Source organism: Typopeltis vanoorti, chromosome 21 (assembly GCF_054136105.1).
Source record: "Typopeltis vanoorti isolate ZY-2024b chromosome 21, IOZ_Tvanoo_1.0, whole genome shotgun sequence".
Classification (NCBI taxonomy): Eukaryota; Metazoa; Arthropoda; class Arachnida; order Uropygi; family Thelyphonidae; genus Typopeltis; species Typopeltis vanoorti.
The window spans coordinates 86,332,887-86,349,654 of NC_143569.1; the positions used below are offsets into that span (position 1 = coordinate 86,332,887).

Sequence of the window (16,768 nt, forward strand, 5' to 3'; positions counted from 1 at the left end):
TCTCTCTGTCCCTCCTGAACACACTATACCCTACACATTCTATCCCACTAACTATATCATCTTCCGTCAGCCATGTTTCACTAATGCCAATAACCTGTGGCCAGGAAGAGCCAATCAAGGCCAAAAATTCTTCCTTCTTGTTCCGAATACTCCTGGCATTGGTATACATGAAATGCAGAGGTTCCTTTGTCCCACCCCTATCTTGATGCATTATTCTAAATGTCCCATTCCCATTTTTTGTTCTTAGTGCTGGCTCGGGTACATTATATACATTCTTACGCTCAATTGTCTCACTGATGTCCACATATCCACTCCCCCCCCCTCCTTGGTAGTTCTAGTTTCCCTGGTTCTGCACATCCATTTTCACTTCATTCAGTCTCCGCACACCAAATCCATTCAAATGCAGGCCATCTCTTGTATAAATCCTTTCGCCCATCAAACTGATTCCATACGTCCATGAATTCCACACCATACCATCTGCATAACCTGCGCATAAAGTCATTTGCGATTAAGGCCCTCCTAAACTCCTCTCTGTCATACCGCAGCAACAGACTCAACACCCTAACTCTGTCACTCTTTTCTTTTGCTACCTTTAACAATACTTTAAAGTCCTCTCTCATAAAAAATTTATCTCCTTTCAATTCATTCGTACCCACCACAACTATCAATTCTTTCACCGTCTGTTTTTGCGCTCTAATCTACTATCAATCTTCCGATTAGCGTTTCCTCGAATATTCCTTTTAAAACGATAAATAGCAATATTTTATTTTATTTATCAATACTTATTCCACTTTGAAACTTCATAGTTCCACGATTCCTTTTTTGGAATATACTATTAATTTTCCTCCAACTGTCACATAAAAAAAACTCAATTTCCTCTGAATCTAAATGTCTGCCAACCTGTGTACCAATTTCTTCCCAAATGCTCTCTTGTTTACTCCCCGTTACTTCGATACCAAACGCTCTTCTTGTCAGCTGTCAATCACATATCAAACTTCTCAGCGAGCATCGGCACTCCATGAAACTGGCAAGCAAGAAGTTAGGTATAATGGCTGACACGCCGGTTATGTTAGTGTAACGAGGATATCTCTTCAAAACACAAAACTTAATATTTTAACCAAAATAATTTTTTTTTAAGTAACCAAACTATTCAAATCCGGTAAGTAAATCCATTTTTTAACTCTTTGCATTTTATTTTGGTAAAACAATTTCAATAACGGGCACATTGCAAGTGCCGACAATGCGTGTTATGAAACTAAAACTAATAAACATACTAACATAAACAATACATAAAAATATTCAGAATTTTAAATTATGATTATTTTTGCAGTCTCACACCAGGTGATGAAATTCATCTACCACCAAAAGACAATCGCAAATATCCATGACCATGGTGGGATTTGAATCCTGTCTGTTGATAGGAGGGCAAGTTAAAAGTGCAGTGTGCAGTTTATTGATGTGATAGATGAAGTTTGTTAAGGGGAGTAAAAACAGGATTGTTAGTTTGATGTGTGGTTTGAATGTATTGTGATAATTATATTTCGCATTTTGGTTATCTTTTCAGATGTGATTTGGATAAAACAAAATACTCTATTTACGAGTATATTCTATCTATTTTAAGGGGAGATGTAGTTGCTGGTGAAAAATGTGTTTAAAAGGTAGTTGAGCATTGTTGCAGAAGTTTCATTGTCAAGTGTTTTAAAGATACCACACTGGTGGACTTGATTGATTTAATGTGTGTGTGTGCGTGTCGATTTTCGATAATGAAATAAAGATAATGAACCATCTGAAATATGTGTGACAAATGTGTATAGAAAAAGCATACAATATGTTTGGGCCATTGGGCCAAATAATAAATCCATCATCTACATAATGCGGTCAGGTTTGAGTGCAGCTGTGTTGAATGTTCCCTAAGTATTCTATACAGAAATTTGCAAGGGGAAAGATCCAATACAGCCCTCTACTTATTTGCATTTTTTTCCATTTCCATGTAAAATAACCTACGTGCACAATAAAACTGAATAATTCAAATTATTTGGGGGAAGTGGATCTTGATTTTGATGATACATTAGTAAACAGAGATGTTGTTAATATTAGAGATTTTTATATAGAGGATATTATCATAATATCCTCTATATAAAAATCCTGTCATAGAGATGATCTCTGTTCAACAATTATTTTTAATTTATTTCAGAGTGTACCTATATATGCACAAGGGTTCACTTCGATTGGTGCAATGACCTCTTTTTTACTATTGCTTTCAGAATCCAAATAAATCACTAACTCAAGACCAAAATACAAAATAAACACATTTAATATAACAAAAACAATATATAAAAATTCACAGTTCTAAGATTCCCTTTTCGGAATCTACTACTAATCTTCCAATTAGCGTTTCCTGGAACATTCCTTTCAAAACATCTATGGCAATATTTTCTTTTATTTATCAATACTTATTCCACTTTGAAACATCATAGTTCCACGATTCCTTTTTCGGAATATACTATTGATTTTCCTCCGACTATCACATAAAAAAACTCAAATTCCTCCAAATCTAATATCTGCCAGCCTGTGTTCTAATTTCTTGCGAACGCTCTCATGTTTATTTTTTGTTACTCTGATACCGAACGCTTTCTGTCAGCTGTCAATCATACATCAAACTTCTCAGCGAGCATGCACACTCCTTGAAAGTGGTGGCAAGCGAGAAACTAAATACAATGGCTGACATGTAGATTACGTTAACGTAACGAGGATGTCTCTTCAAAACACAACGTAATATTTTAAACTATAATAAAATTTCTGTAAGTAATACAAATATCAAATCCGGTAAGTACATCAATTTTTTAACTTCTTTACATATCACTTTGACAAAATAATTTGAATAAGGGGCACATCGCAAGTGCCAACAATGCGTGTTATGAAACCAAAACTAATAAACATATATGATTATTTTTACAATGAGATATCAAAGTCAATAAATACCTTTTAGGAAGATTTTTTAAATATAGTTTAAAAACAAACAGAATTATATATATAAAAGAGAGGAAGTTACTTATAAAGGTAAGCAAGGGATTCTTGTAACTGCTTGAAAAGTTTAAGTTTGACAGGACTACATGATAAACTACTGGTCATAGGTAAGTATCAGATTTGTGCATTTGTGAATGCCCAAAAAGTTGGCATAGTTTAAGATAAGGTCTCAGGCTTGCTAAGGATTTCCTTGCATAAGATGCAAATCTACCCCTCTTCCCCACCCATCAATTATTTAAGATTTTTTACTTTTGTGAATTAGTATAAACTTGATCTTTAATCTGTACAAAAGAATGTTCTTCTAGAGGATTACACACTTTTTGTTGTATTCTGTTTCACTCATGACAGCAGAAGCATCATCCTTATCAGCTTTGATCATAACAGTTTTCTTTCTGCATCAATAAAATCAGGATGTTAGCTAATTCAAATGAATATTGTTGTCCATCACAGGAGGTAGATCAGAAATCCCATGTTTATTATTTATCATTATTTCTAATTTAGGTAGTTGTGAGTGTAATAATAAAATTATTATCTTGAATGAGGATTGATCCTCCTCCCTCTGTTAATGATAGCGACAATAAATTACCAACAACAATACAATGTACTTGAAATCAGCATTGAATGCTGTTGGAAAAATTCGACTTTTTTTCTGGTGACTGCTTCACAGATGTTAAAGGGTCTACAGTTACATTCAAACGTCCAGTCTGGCTGCATTATATGCAAGATGTGTAGCTGTATGGCTTTATGGATCAGAGTACATTTTTAGTGCATGTAAACAGCTAACATCCTAAAATACACTCCACAATAGAAAAAATAATCAACTATCTATCCTTCCTATATACACATTATGTACATTTCGATTAGTTCATTTACCTCTTTAAATTTACAGAAAGCTGACATACTTGAAGACATTTATACAAGCAATCACACAATCATCTAGCTGATCCAGCATTAACATAACATAGCTGATATAGCAAAATACTAATCCGTATATATTGGTTGAGCCAGAGCTATCTGTTCCAATGCTTCAGAACTTGCCAAAGAATTAACCTTTGTCACATACGTTTAGCTAATTGCTATTATTCTAATAAAATTGATAAAATATTACATTTTCCCCTTATCACTCCCTCACAAACAAACAAGACTAAAGCAAAAGTACATCATCTCGCGACTTACATCGGGGGTTCCGTTCAATTCAGCAGGACGTAAGTCGATACATTAAATCAACAAAGTTATAGGGGTTAGGGACTTATCCATAATAAGTATAGTCGTTTTAATTTTTAAACCTTATAAAACTGTACACTGTGCATTACTGCCACTATAAAATAGGAGAATAATGACCCAAATCTTCCTAACGCAATCACTCTTCATTACCTTCCCTATGTGAAGGACCAGGCTGCAGCTCTTCTGGTGTAAACCTTTGTTTATTTGATGAAAATATCCTATGTGCTTTGCTTATTCCTCTTCTTCTTTTCACCATAAATTTGTTTATAGTAAATAAATGCAACATGCACTTTCCATTCTAATAATAAGTAACGTTCAACATTGGGGGGGGGGGGGGTCCATGTCTTCAGCCATTTTGAGAACATCGCTAACTGCAGAGAACTTTTCTGCAAGATGTGAATTGCTTAACTATCTCTTCCTGTTTCTCTTTTCCCGTCTTCCTTTTTTTGTTCTTCCACTTCTGCAGTTTGACCAATTCTTCGTTTGTCAACTCTTGAAGGGAACTTTCTATGAGTTGAACTATGTTGTCATTATTCCGAGATTCAGATTGTCTGCTAGGTCCACTATTTCTTCACTCAATTTACAAAGGTCATCATTTTTTTCAAAACTTCCAAAATCATGCACAAACCTTTTTTAATGTCTTTTTCTATATACCACTCATACATTGAGAGGTCACTTCATCTGAAGTCACAGCAATATTTTTAATAGCATGATAAATATTGAATGCTTTCCAGAATTGTATGAGAGTTTGATCATTTCCTTCAGTGGCAGAAATGGCTTATTATTTGTGTTCTCAGCAAATAATAAGCCTTAAATACTGCAAGAACTCCCTGATCCAACGGTTGGATCAATGAAGTAGCGTTTGGAGGGAGAAACATGACCTTGATCTTGGGGTGAAGATCACCAATGTAATGTGGATGACCTGGAGCATTATCTAGAATTAATAAAATTTTATATTCTACATTTTCTTTCACACAACAGCTTTCCATTTCATTCGCATAACAATTAATTAAGGAATCCTCATCATCCACGACTTCTTATTGCTCCAATAATGAACTGGAAGAGTATGCTTCCTAACGTTTTTGAAGGCTCATGGATTCTCGCTGTGCCATATCACAAATTATTATTATTATTATTCCTGATACCTCCAAGGAGTCCGAAGACTCATCGCGGGAGGACACCCACAACTGTCTCTACACCTAACCTCTACTACGAATCATCTCCATCAACGCCATCCACCGCCCACCTCCAACACCACCACAACTAGTAATTTTTGTCTGTAAATTGCGTGTGTTCTGAAGGGCCGATTTGTATGTATGCGGGATGAAAAACCCGAGTTTCCGGGAGAAAAAACCCTGCTACCTCCGTATGAGATCGGCTAACTCACCTTCGATTGAAATCGACCAGATAAAGATTCCTCCCGTCGCGACGAGAATCGAACTTAGGCCTATTCCAATCGAAGGGCGCAATGTACCGTCGTTCTTCCAATTGCGCTACGGAGGCGCTTAATGGTTACAGTTTATATCCAGCCACATGAATTCCTCACAGAATTGCAATACAGTCTTTAAGAGCTTTGAAACCAGGCACAGATTTTAGCTTTTTGTGGATGAATGTCTGCTCAGGCATTTTTTTTCCAAAACAAGGAGGGCTCATCCATATTAAATATTTGTTGTGGGAAATAATTTTCCTCTGTAATAATAATTTTATCCAATTTCTCCACAAACTCCTTGGCACTTGCAGATTCACCATAAATTTTCTCATTATGCAGTGCAAAACGCTGCTCGAATCTCATGAACCAACATAGTCGTAATTGGGCCCTGCTTCAACATGTTGAAGAGATTTAGTGTCTTGGTGGTTATTGTCCTGGTGCTAAGGAGTATGCACTTTTGGTTCAGGTCCTCTATCCATGATGCAAGTAGCTTTTCCACATCACCAATAGGACCTTGTTGTTGTTGTTGCTCCACCATTATCGTCGATTAAATGGAAACAAATTCTTTCACACCCACAATTTAACATTATTTTTCAAAATGGTCGTCATTGTAGAAATTATCCGAAATCATGTGTGATCACACTGACGGGCTCCAGCTTCATGTTGCTTTATAACTTGCAACTTCGTTAAAAGATCAATTGCTCGCCTCTTTTTCTATGATTCTTCACTGGGTTTTTTGATTGAGCGTGTAGGGGCAATGTTGTAATATTTAACGATAAATACATAATTAACCTATTTCTCAAACACAAAATCAACAGAGGAGCTATCGAAGACATGTGCCGACTACCGAGGGAGTTTGCTGCTGAATGCACTGTTACCATCGCACATGATGAATTGTTGCTAAATAGAAACATTTTTTACTTTAAGTTCGCTTGCGTCTTGTTCAAAAGTATAGCCATAAATGTTATTTATACCCTTATGGGATTATGGACATATCTTCGAGTGGACGTAAGTCAAGGGATGACTGTATTTCTATCCCCTTTATCTAGGTACATGTGAAATGATATCCAAAGTACTAAATGAACAATCTCCACACATCAAGCTACCAACCTTCATTCGTTCACCTAAAGACAAACTCTATCATCTATTACATCTAACAGCTTCTGAAGGACTTATTTTTATCTTTTTATTTATTCCAAAAAAAGGGCAAGAAAATAGGATGTTAGCTCACTCTATTACAATTTTGAAATATAATGCATTGTTACTGCCTGTGTACTGGGACAAATACAGAGGCACTAACAATCTTCACAAAGCATCGTTATACTCTGAATATCAGATTTATATATTAAACTGATATTTAAATGTTGAAAGTTTATTTTTCACTTGGTCAGACTATAATAAATTTAGTTTAATCCTTTATCCAAGTGTGTGCAAACAAAGTTTGCGCCTGAAAGTATCTTCAGGACTGGGGTAAAGTGGTACAACACCGGGCAACTCCTTGCAAAGGTGGAGCAAGCCACCAACACTCCTATCTCAGTATCTCCCATAATGCAAAACACATCTCCTTGCGGATATGTATAATGTTATGCATTAAGGGAAGGGCCACTACCCAGACTAGTTTCAACCTTTATTGAGGTCTCTTCAGTGGGAGCCAGGCCCAAGTGGAGATACCAATTGGTATCTCAGTTTTGCATTATGGGAGATACTGATATAGGAGTGTTGGTGGCTTGCTCCACCTTTGCAAGGAGTTGCCCGGTGTTGTACCACTTTACCCCAGTCCTGAAGATACTTTCAGGAGCAAACTTTGTTTGCACACACTTGGATAAAGGATTAAACTAAATTTATTATAGTCTGACCAAGTGAAAAATAAACTTTCAACATCTTTCTCTAAATCCAGAGTAATTTAATAAAAAGGTGGCACATCGTTTGGCAGCTCCTATAGGAGGAGATGACCTAGCTAATGCTTTTCTGCCTTGGTATCTCCACTTGGGCCTGGTTCCCACTGAAGAGACCTCAATAAAGGTCGAAACTAGTCTGGGTAGTGGCCTTTTCCTTAATGCATAACATTATACATATCCACAAGGAGATGTGTTTTGCATTATAGGAGATACTGAGATAGGAGTGTTGGTGGCTTGATCCACCTTTGCAAGGAGTTGCCTGGTGTTGTACCATTTTACCCCAGTCCTGAAGATACTTTCAGGCACAAACTTTGTTTGCACACACTTGGATAAAGGATTAAACTAAATTTATTATAGTCTGACCAAGTGAAAAATAAACTTATGATATTTAAATAGGGGATAAGTCAGAGATGTTATCTGTTAAAAAAAAAATCATCAAATCAGCTGCAATAGGACTTCTTATGAAAATGGGCAGGAAAACAAAAACATCCATTTCTATCCATTTCTCTCTATATAGTGAATCTAAACAACAGTTTGCACATTTTAGCTATTTAGGCATAATTTTTAGTGAATAAAGAAACAAATTGGAGTTGTTTAAGGATCAAAGCTAGATAACCAGCAGGAGACTTCCACACAGACTGTAAAGCAACATGAAATAAATTTGACTTCTGACCCAATGTCCAATTCTTACCTCTCTGTGGTGCACTCATACTTTTTCATGTGAAAAAGATGGGCTAGTATTGATCACATCATATTGTATTTTGAACTGGTTCCATCCATACTTGAACTATGATGTTATACAACAAACATCATGCTAGTTTAAATATCACTCACTTTGAGAACCCCTTCCCTGCAACATTTTGAATTATTCATATTCATTGTAAATACATTTTATGGAAAGGAAAATACATAAACTAAATATGGTATATGAATGTGGTACAAAGATATTTAGCATTGCTATCTTTTCAGATGTACCCAAACCTCAGGGAGAGGAATATTTCTGTTGTCTTCTGATGTTTCAAGGGGGGGGGGGGGAATAGAAGAATAAGTAGTATTTTATCTGTTTTGCGGGGGTTGCAGTTAGCCACTGGATAAAAAAAAAAATATTCCAAAATAATTGAGTTCTTTGTCACTTTCTACAATCCTCGACTATAATCTCCAAAAAAAAATTCTTCACAGACTTCTGACAAACCCTGTTAACAGCAAAACAACACTCATTTCTTGAATAAAAAAAATATTAATTAATTTTAAAAAAATTAATTAAATAAATAAACAGTTTTCTTAGTCTTACTTTTGATACCAGCCAAATCTTTGCACAAATGACAGGGGATTATGTTATATAAGAGAGCTTATTCATTCTGTTAGTAACTATATCAGCATCAACAATGAGCAGAAGATTACTTTCTGCCCATCCATGATTACTTGTTCCCAGTGAATTTCAAGACTTGTAGACTATGCTCTTTAGAAAATACATAACAAAGAAGACTGTTCCAAAAGAGAGGAGTAGAAAGAATGAATGAAGAAGAAAAGTTTGTTCTATAGTTTGAAGATGAAACATAAAAGGAGTGCTGAGTAGCTATACACATGTTTTAACAGATATCAAAGAGAAAATGGGAATTATCAATCCCAATACTGATGAACAGTGATGTTAACATTTGTAGAAAACACAACAGAAATTATAAGAAAGAGTATAAAGTGAATTGGTTAGAGCTAGCTCATTAATCAATAAACTGCTCTCATCTGTACTGAGTATTCAAGAAACAAGTATTCAATGGGCGGATGAATTTCTGTACACCTAAACGGTAAAATAATGTCTTGAGCCAAGAAATGTTAATTTTTGAATGATTAGGTATAAATATTTATAATATGTTTATTCCAAGAAAAACCGGAGATGAGTGTTATCCCAAGAAATGAAATTTCACCATATGCCCAGATTGAATGTAGTCCAAACTAAGATCAAATGGAGTAATTTTTGTGAGAAATAAAAGGAAACCCATTTACTACCAATGTAATTAACAGGTTTATTAGCACCATTTGCTGCAAGGATTTTCAAAAAGAAGAAGCACAAAACTGTATTGGATTTGCAGTCAAATGTAGAAGACAGTATATATATATACACACAAGAAAGAGTAGGTGAAAAAACAGGATAAAGATCCAACCATCATCCATTTGTAACAAAAAAGTCGATACCCCAATTATACCATCAGATTAAGTCCATTTGATGTGGGAATGTACTAATTAATAGACCTTTTATGGCGAACATCAAATGTCTTAAAGATATCAAAAGCAATCATTTAATATTCCCCAAATGTTTTCACAGTATTTGTTCCGAAGGAGGATGAAATGACATCACCAAGATGATCCTCTGTTAAATAACAGCAAATGAATTCATACTGCAACTGAACAGTAATTTGGTACTAAATATTTGTTGCACCTTTCATGAAATGGTTAGATATGAGCTAACTTCTTCCAACTTATGGGAAAGATACCACAGGAACAGGAGAAAAATGAAAAGGCAAAAGAACAGCAACTCTGCCATACAAGCCTTCAGAACATTTAAAGAAACTCTATCAAGACCATGACACTTTTTATCTGGAAAAGATTTTGATTTCTTTGTGGTAAAAAATCAGGGGAAATTGAGCGAAGCATGTATAACATGGTGGGAGGCAGCTGTAGAAAGTTGTTTTTAGAAAATCAAAAGTTTTAGAAAGACTTTTTCACTCGATCATAAATTAAATTAAAAATGCCAAGAAATTATATTCTTGTTTAATCCTTTATCCAAGTGTAACCAAGCTAAGTTTGGGCAGGAAGTTTCTTCACAAATGGGAAGGGTCACTACCCTGACCAGTTTTGATTTTTATTCAGGTACTGTAAAGGTGTGAGGGAAGGGGCATCTCTCCAAAGCCTCTGGGCAATCTACAAGATCACTCTAAAACTCACTGACTGACCCAAAAGGATTACTCTTAAAGTCATCAAACTCACATTGTTGGCTCAAATCCCCATAAAACATTATTAAAATACCATCAGTGGGAGCAGACCTGGAAGAGATACCAAGGTTGAAGTAATGCAGCAATCATATATATCCCATATACAAGTAATGAAAAAGTGTAACACTTTATTATTAAAAAAACTCTGGATTGGAGCTAGTTGGAAAATTTTTTCACTTGGTCATAAATTAAATTAAAAATGCCAAGAAATTATTTTCTCGTTCAATCCTTCATCTAAGTGTAAGCAAACAAAGTTTACAGGTAAAGTTTGGTTTGGTTTATTTAGATTTAAGGCTGAAGAACTCAGGCTATAAGGCCAGTATATTATGTATGGTAATTGTAATTCTTGTAGAAAGGATTATACTTTGGCAACACATGACTATTAAATTATTTAAGGAATTTACAACGTATACTGGAATATTAATTAAAAGAAACTTTAATAAATACTTCCTATATTTCAGCAATGTCACATTGCTGTCTTCGTGGGAACATACAAACATGGCACGTGCACGCAGGCACTACAAAAAGCAAATGAGGCAGAAGATCAGAAACGATTGTTGTTCCTAAAGTCCACAGTAAAGTAAAAGACAACCCAATATAGCCTGCTAGGAGACACCATTAGGACTTTAGGAACAACAATAGTTTCTGATCTTCTGCCTCATTTGCTTTTCATAGTGCCTGCATGCACGTGCCATATTTGTATGTTCCCATGAAGATGGCAATGTGACATTGCTGAAATATAGGAAGTATTTATTAAAGTTTCTTTTTTATTATTATTCCTAATACCTCCAAGGAGTCCGAAGACTCATCGCGGGAGGACACCAACAACTATCTCTACACCTAACCTCTACTACGAATCATCTCCATCAACGCCATCTACCGCCCACCTCCAACACCACCACAACAGTAATTTTTGTCTGTAAATTGCGTGTGTTCTGAAGGGCCGATTTGTATGCGGGATGAAAAACCCGAGTTTCCGGGAGAAAAAACCCTGCTACCTCCGTATGAGATCGGCTAACTCACCTTCGATTGAAATCTACCAGATAAAGATTCCTCCCGTCGCGACGAGAATCGAACTTAGGCCTATTCCAATCGAAGGGCGCAATGTACCATCGTTCTTCCAATTGCGCTACGGAGGCGCTTTTAATCAATATTCCAGTATAAGTTGTAAATTCCTTAAATAATTTAATAGTTGTATGGTAATTGTGTCTGTTCTAATGCCCAGTTTGCCTGCTTTTTGAGATGAAAAACCCAAGTTTCCAGGAGGAAAAATCCTGCCACCGTATGAGACTGGCTAACTCACCTTCGATTGAAAAGCATTGACAAAGTTTCTTCACATCCTAGTTGCACATGAAATTTCTTCACAATTAGGCTGCTTAGACTCTATATACAAGTAGCCTAGCCGTGAAGAAACTTCACGTGCAAACTTTGCTTACACTTGAATAAAGGATTACATAAGAATAGAATTTCTTGGCATTTTTAACTTAATTAATGGTAGGAGGCATTTGCCATGATTATCAGTGAAAGAATGGGAGGAAAATCAAGAAACCTGCAGACAGGGCTTTTTCAGTGAATAGTAATACAAACAGAACCTCCAAAAGTAAACGAGGCAGAAGCAGGGATTGGACAAAATCCAGTCGATTGCTTGGGGAAGATATCAGAAACATCACCATTGCTGTTTGGACATAATGCAAATTTCCTGGTTTCGGTCCTTTCAATATCAGTTTCAAAATGTGAAATATCATGATTCTCTTAATCAGCCTGTAAGGCCATGCTAAATCTGCAAGACCTTCAATGTGTTTAGAGACACACATAAACAGAGATTAAAACATTTTATAGCCTAGATTGCATCGTATCACTCTCAAACAGGCTGTGGGTTCAACAAACCCTGGCATACAGTATGGATGCTTGTGAATGCCTTTACAGATGAAAATTACAGCTTGGTGTGATACTACCACCCTGCTAACTGGAGGCCTGAAATAAAAAAAATATTTAAAAAAAAGTAATAATAAGAATATATATACAAACATACTCATTTTCAAATGCTACTGTAACCTCTTCTTCATGAACATCTGTTACATATGCCTGAAAGAAATAAAAAAAAGCAATTTTGAACAAAAGAAAACAAATTTCAGTTATTTAAATCAATACACAGAAAAAAAGACATCAAACTACTATATTAATTACAGTATTCACCATTAACCCCCCAAACAGCAATGACTTCTATAGATGTCCAGCTAAATCTGGATACAATTCTGTAACACCTATTGAATAACATGAATAAGAAGTGCAATTTGGTCTCACTATTTCATCCACCTTGGCCAGTAGAGAGGTTAAAGAAATAAATTGCTACTAAATATAAAATCTCTAATGTAGCATAAGCCTCTTGCTAACTCAAGTAATATATAACTTATCTGATAACTTATAAATCCGTTTCAAATATTTTCTTAAATGCTAAATACAGCTATACCTTAAGCCAGTTTACATCAAAGATTATATTATTATGATGGAGCTTTTAAAATCAACCTCAATTACTAATGTGTTATGTTTGCCAAACAATCTCAAACACACACTGGATCCTTCTAAAAGGCATGGCAAAAGTGTGCTAATATAACCAAATCATGTATTTATTAATCAAAATTAACAACATGCTATTCTGCTTTGACTTTCTTATCAGCAGTTAAAAACAATAATTCTTAGAAAAAAGTTGGAAATATCATTATCATATGAGCATCTCCATGGGTCTGAAGAATGATCAAGAGAGAGAGAGAGAGACCCAAAAACTATCAACATATTATCTATTATACCTCTCCCTGAATCCATTAACAGACTAAATACTCACATGTTTCTGACAACCCATTTAATTCATTCATTTACCACTCTCCAAGTCCTCACACCCTTGCTAACCACTCTTTTACCCAATTTCCAGGTATGACCCCTTTAGTCAAGTGCTAAAATATTTCCTCTATATTAATGCTATAATTCTTTAAGTAACTTAAATTATAATTCTTTAACTTAAAGGTTTCCATCATATGCCCTCTTTTTTTTTTTTTTTTTTCCTATCAGTCAACTTTCGCAACCCACAAGTCCTCAATCTATTCTGATAGGGAGCATTCCACAGACCACTCACCATCTTGGTCACTCACATCTGGATCCTCTCCATCACTTCCTTTCACCAAGAAACTCAAGTAACAAGACCTGAGCACAGCAATCCAGATGTGGTTATATCAAGATCTTATAAAGAGGAATGATAACTCCGTTATCTCTGCTTGTTAGTGTATTCTTCAATAACCAAGTAAACCTGTGAGCTACCTTGGCTACTTAAGTAATATGCCCACTAAACTTTAACTCACTATCTACTACTATTCCCAAATCCCTGGCTTCATCAATTTCCTGGAATATTCTCTCGGTGTGGTAGACAGATTATAATCTTTTTACCCCAAAACACACAACTTCACACTTTTTCACATTAAACAGACTCCATTATTTCTGCCCATACTATCAGCATATTTAAATCATTCTGCAAGTTCTCTACATCACCTTCAATAACTGTTATCTTACCAACTTTGTATCATCAGAAAATAATAAAATATCCCCCTTCAAGTTATTTTTTACTGTTATTAACTTGAACAGCATATAAAACTTGAATCTGTAAATCATTTACAAATCACATGTATAATGCACATATAGCAGCACTCAATGTTCAAAAAGTTCCCCTTTTGCATTCACGCATTCCTGAAGCCTGTGAGGCCACATATCCATGGTGGCAGCACAACATCCAACAGAAACGCTGCTACTGCTCGCTCCAAATTGAGCTTGATGCTGGCGATGCTCGGGTGTTGTTTCTTGCAGGCTACTCTCTCAAGTTTCAACCACAATTTGAAGTTCACTGGACTCATATCAGGACTTCCAGACAACCAATCAGATGATGATATGTGGTTGGGCACATTCGTCTCCAGATATATTTATATATGAATAAAGAATGATTATGAATAATAATCATTCTTATCAATTCCCCTTTTGAAGCAGTGGAACACACTTTTTTTTTTTTTTTTTTTTTACTCCTTTGTGACTGGCTCCATTGCAAGACTCTTGTTAATCAAGTATTTCAAGTCTCTCAATAACTCATTAGAACTTTGTCTTAAAACATACATCAATATGTCAATGGTCCTGTTATCTCATCGACGTCAATTTTACTTAATTTCTTAAACATCCAGCTCACTCCACCTTCTAGACATGTATAATGCTATGCATTATGGGAAGGGTCACTACCCAGACTGGTTTCAACCTTTATTGAGGTCTCACCAGTGGGAGCCAGATCCAGAGATGATACCAAGGTTAAAGTAATGCAGAAGTCATATTTTCATATATGAGTTGCCAATCGGTGTCACACCTTATTATTATAATACTTTGGATTAGAGATAGTTAGTTGTTGAAAGTTTTTCCACTTGGTTATACTATAAATTAAAGATGCCAAGAAATTATATACTTGGTTTAATCCTTTATCCAAGCGTAAACAAACAAAGTTTGCACCTAAAGTATCTTCAGGACTGAGGCAACTCATGGTAAAGGTGGTATGACTTCCCATCAGTGGGAGACCTCAATAAAGGTTGAAACCGGTCTGGGTAGTGACCCTTCCCATAACGCATAGCATTATACATGTCTGCAAGGAGATGTGCTTTGCATTATGGGATACTAAGGCAAGTGATGTGAAGTTATACCACCTTTGCCACGAGTTGCCCCCGTCTGAAGATACTTCAGGTGCAAACTTTGTTTGCTTACACTTGGATAAAGGATGAAACCAAGTATATAATTTCTTGGTATCTTTAATTTATAGTATAACCAAGTGGAAAAACTTTCAACATCTATAGAGTTAGTAGCTAGATGGGTGAAAAACAACATAATGAGGAAAAAGAATGCCTAATTTTAGAGGCTAAGAAAACTGCTAATGTGATGTGTCTATGCCAGGAGTTGCTGGAGATAAATGTCAGTTCAAGGATGGAGATCTGATCCTGCCTGGTGACTTGTGTATAACATGAGGGTCCTTTAGATCCTTTTTTCAAAGGAAAAGGCAATACTACATTTTGGTGGCACTGAAGTTGACTACGTTATCTTCATACCAATGAAGGATACTATTGAGTGTGTACAGCACTTGCAGATGATCTTCAGGTATGGGATGTCTGAACAGTGCATGGCATGTCAAATGAGTAGGAGGATGAATGGAATGCACTATCATCAGCAATGCTGTGGGTAAGTATAGCTGACTGAGAGTAGGTCTTTTATATATAGAAGAGGATAGCTGATAGAACAGAGTTCTGTGTCACTCTCCTGTACTAGTGGCACCATGACACAGTGAATGACTAGAAAGAAAGTTGGACACCCAATTAATGAGGATGGAAGATAGACAGAAAATAGCAATTTACTGTACAACCTCAATGCCAGACATGATCAGCACTGGAAGCGTCAAGAGTGACAGCACATTTCTCCATATTTTCTATCGAATGTGTCCAATAGCGGATGATGTAGGCTGCAAGGTCAGCCATGGATCTATATTTGCAGAGTCCATGCTAGTGACCATTGATTAACTGGTAGGGTTCTATGTAGAAGATAAGATTACTGCAGATGACTTTCTGGATTATTTTAGGAAGGACTGAGGTGATGGTGATCATTCAAGTAGTTTGATAGTTGATTTATCTTCCTGTTTTGGAATAGGTTGAGTAAATGCTTTGCTTCCATACTATAGGAGAAGTACCAGCTGAGTACAAAAGATTGTGGAGATGATATAGGACAGGTGTTGGCTCTGGGGAACAATATTTGAGTGCAACTAGAGAAGCGACCAGGACTGAATGACTATTTTCTAGGTTTATTCAAATAACTTTCACAGCTTACACATGTAAGAAAAATTATATACAATTTTATTCAAAAACTATTTCATCCAACATTACATGGATATTGTTAGGGAGAGAGACCGTTCACTACATTCCATTCAAAACATGAGTCAAATCATGCCTACATTAGCTTGTGTCTTAGTCAGAGTTGAAGTATATGATATGACAATATTACAGTTTGAAGGAACAACTGTATAAAGATGGTAGATAAAAACTAATTTAAAATAGTTATTAATTACAAAAATTAATTAATAGTGATCATTTTCCAAAACTTGGATATTGCCATGCAGTAGCCATATATATGATGCTAATGTA

General features: G+C 35.7%; 1 protein-coding gene across 4 annotated transcripts in view; it reads right to left on the bottom strand.

The window, feature by feature from the left end:
• The window catches only part of LOC150095073 (fragile X messenger ribonucleoprotein 1 homolog B-like), a 467,885-nt gene that overhangs the window by 443,227 nt on the left and 7,890 nt on the right, over positions 1–16,768 (bottom strand). For all 4 annotated transcript variants that reach the window (XM_090411425.1, XM_090411423.1, XM_090411424.1 and 1 more), the window contains exon 2: positions 12,598–12,650. In XM_090411425.1, the coding sequence (XP_090267551.1) occupies positions 12,598–12,650 (53 nt within the window). The remainder of the gene's footprint in view (positions 1–12,597; positions 12,651–16,768) is intronic.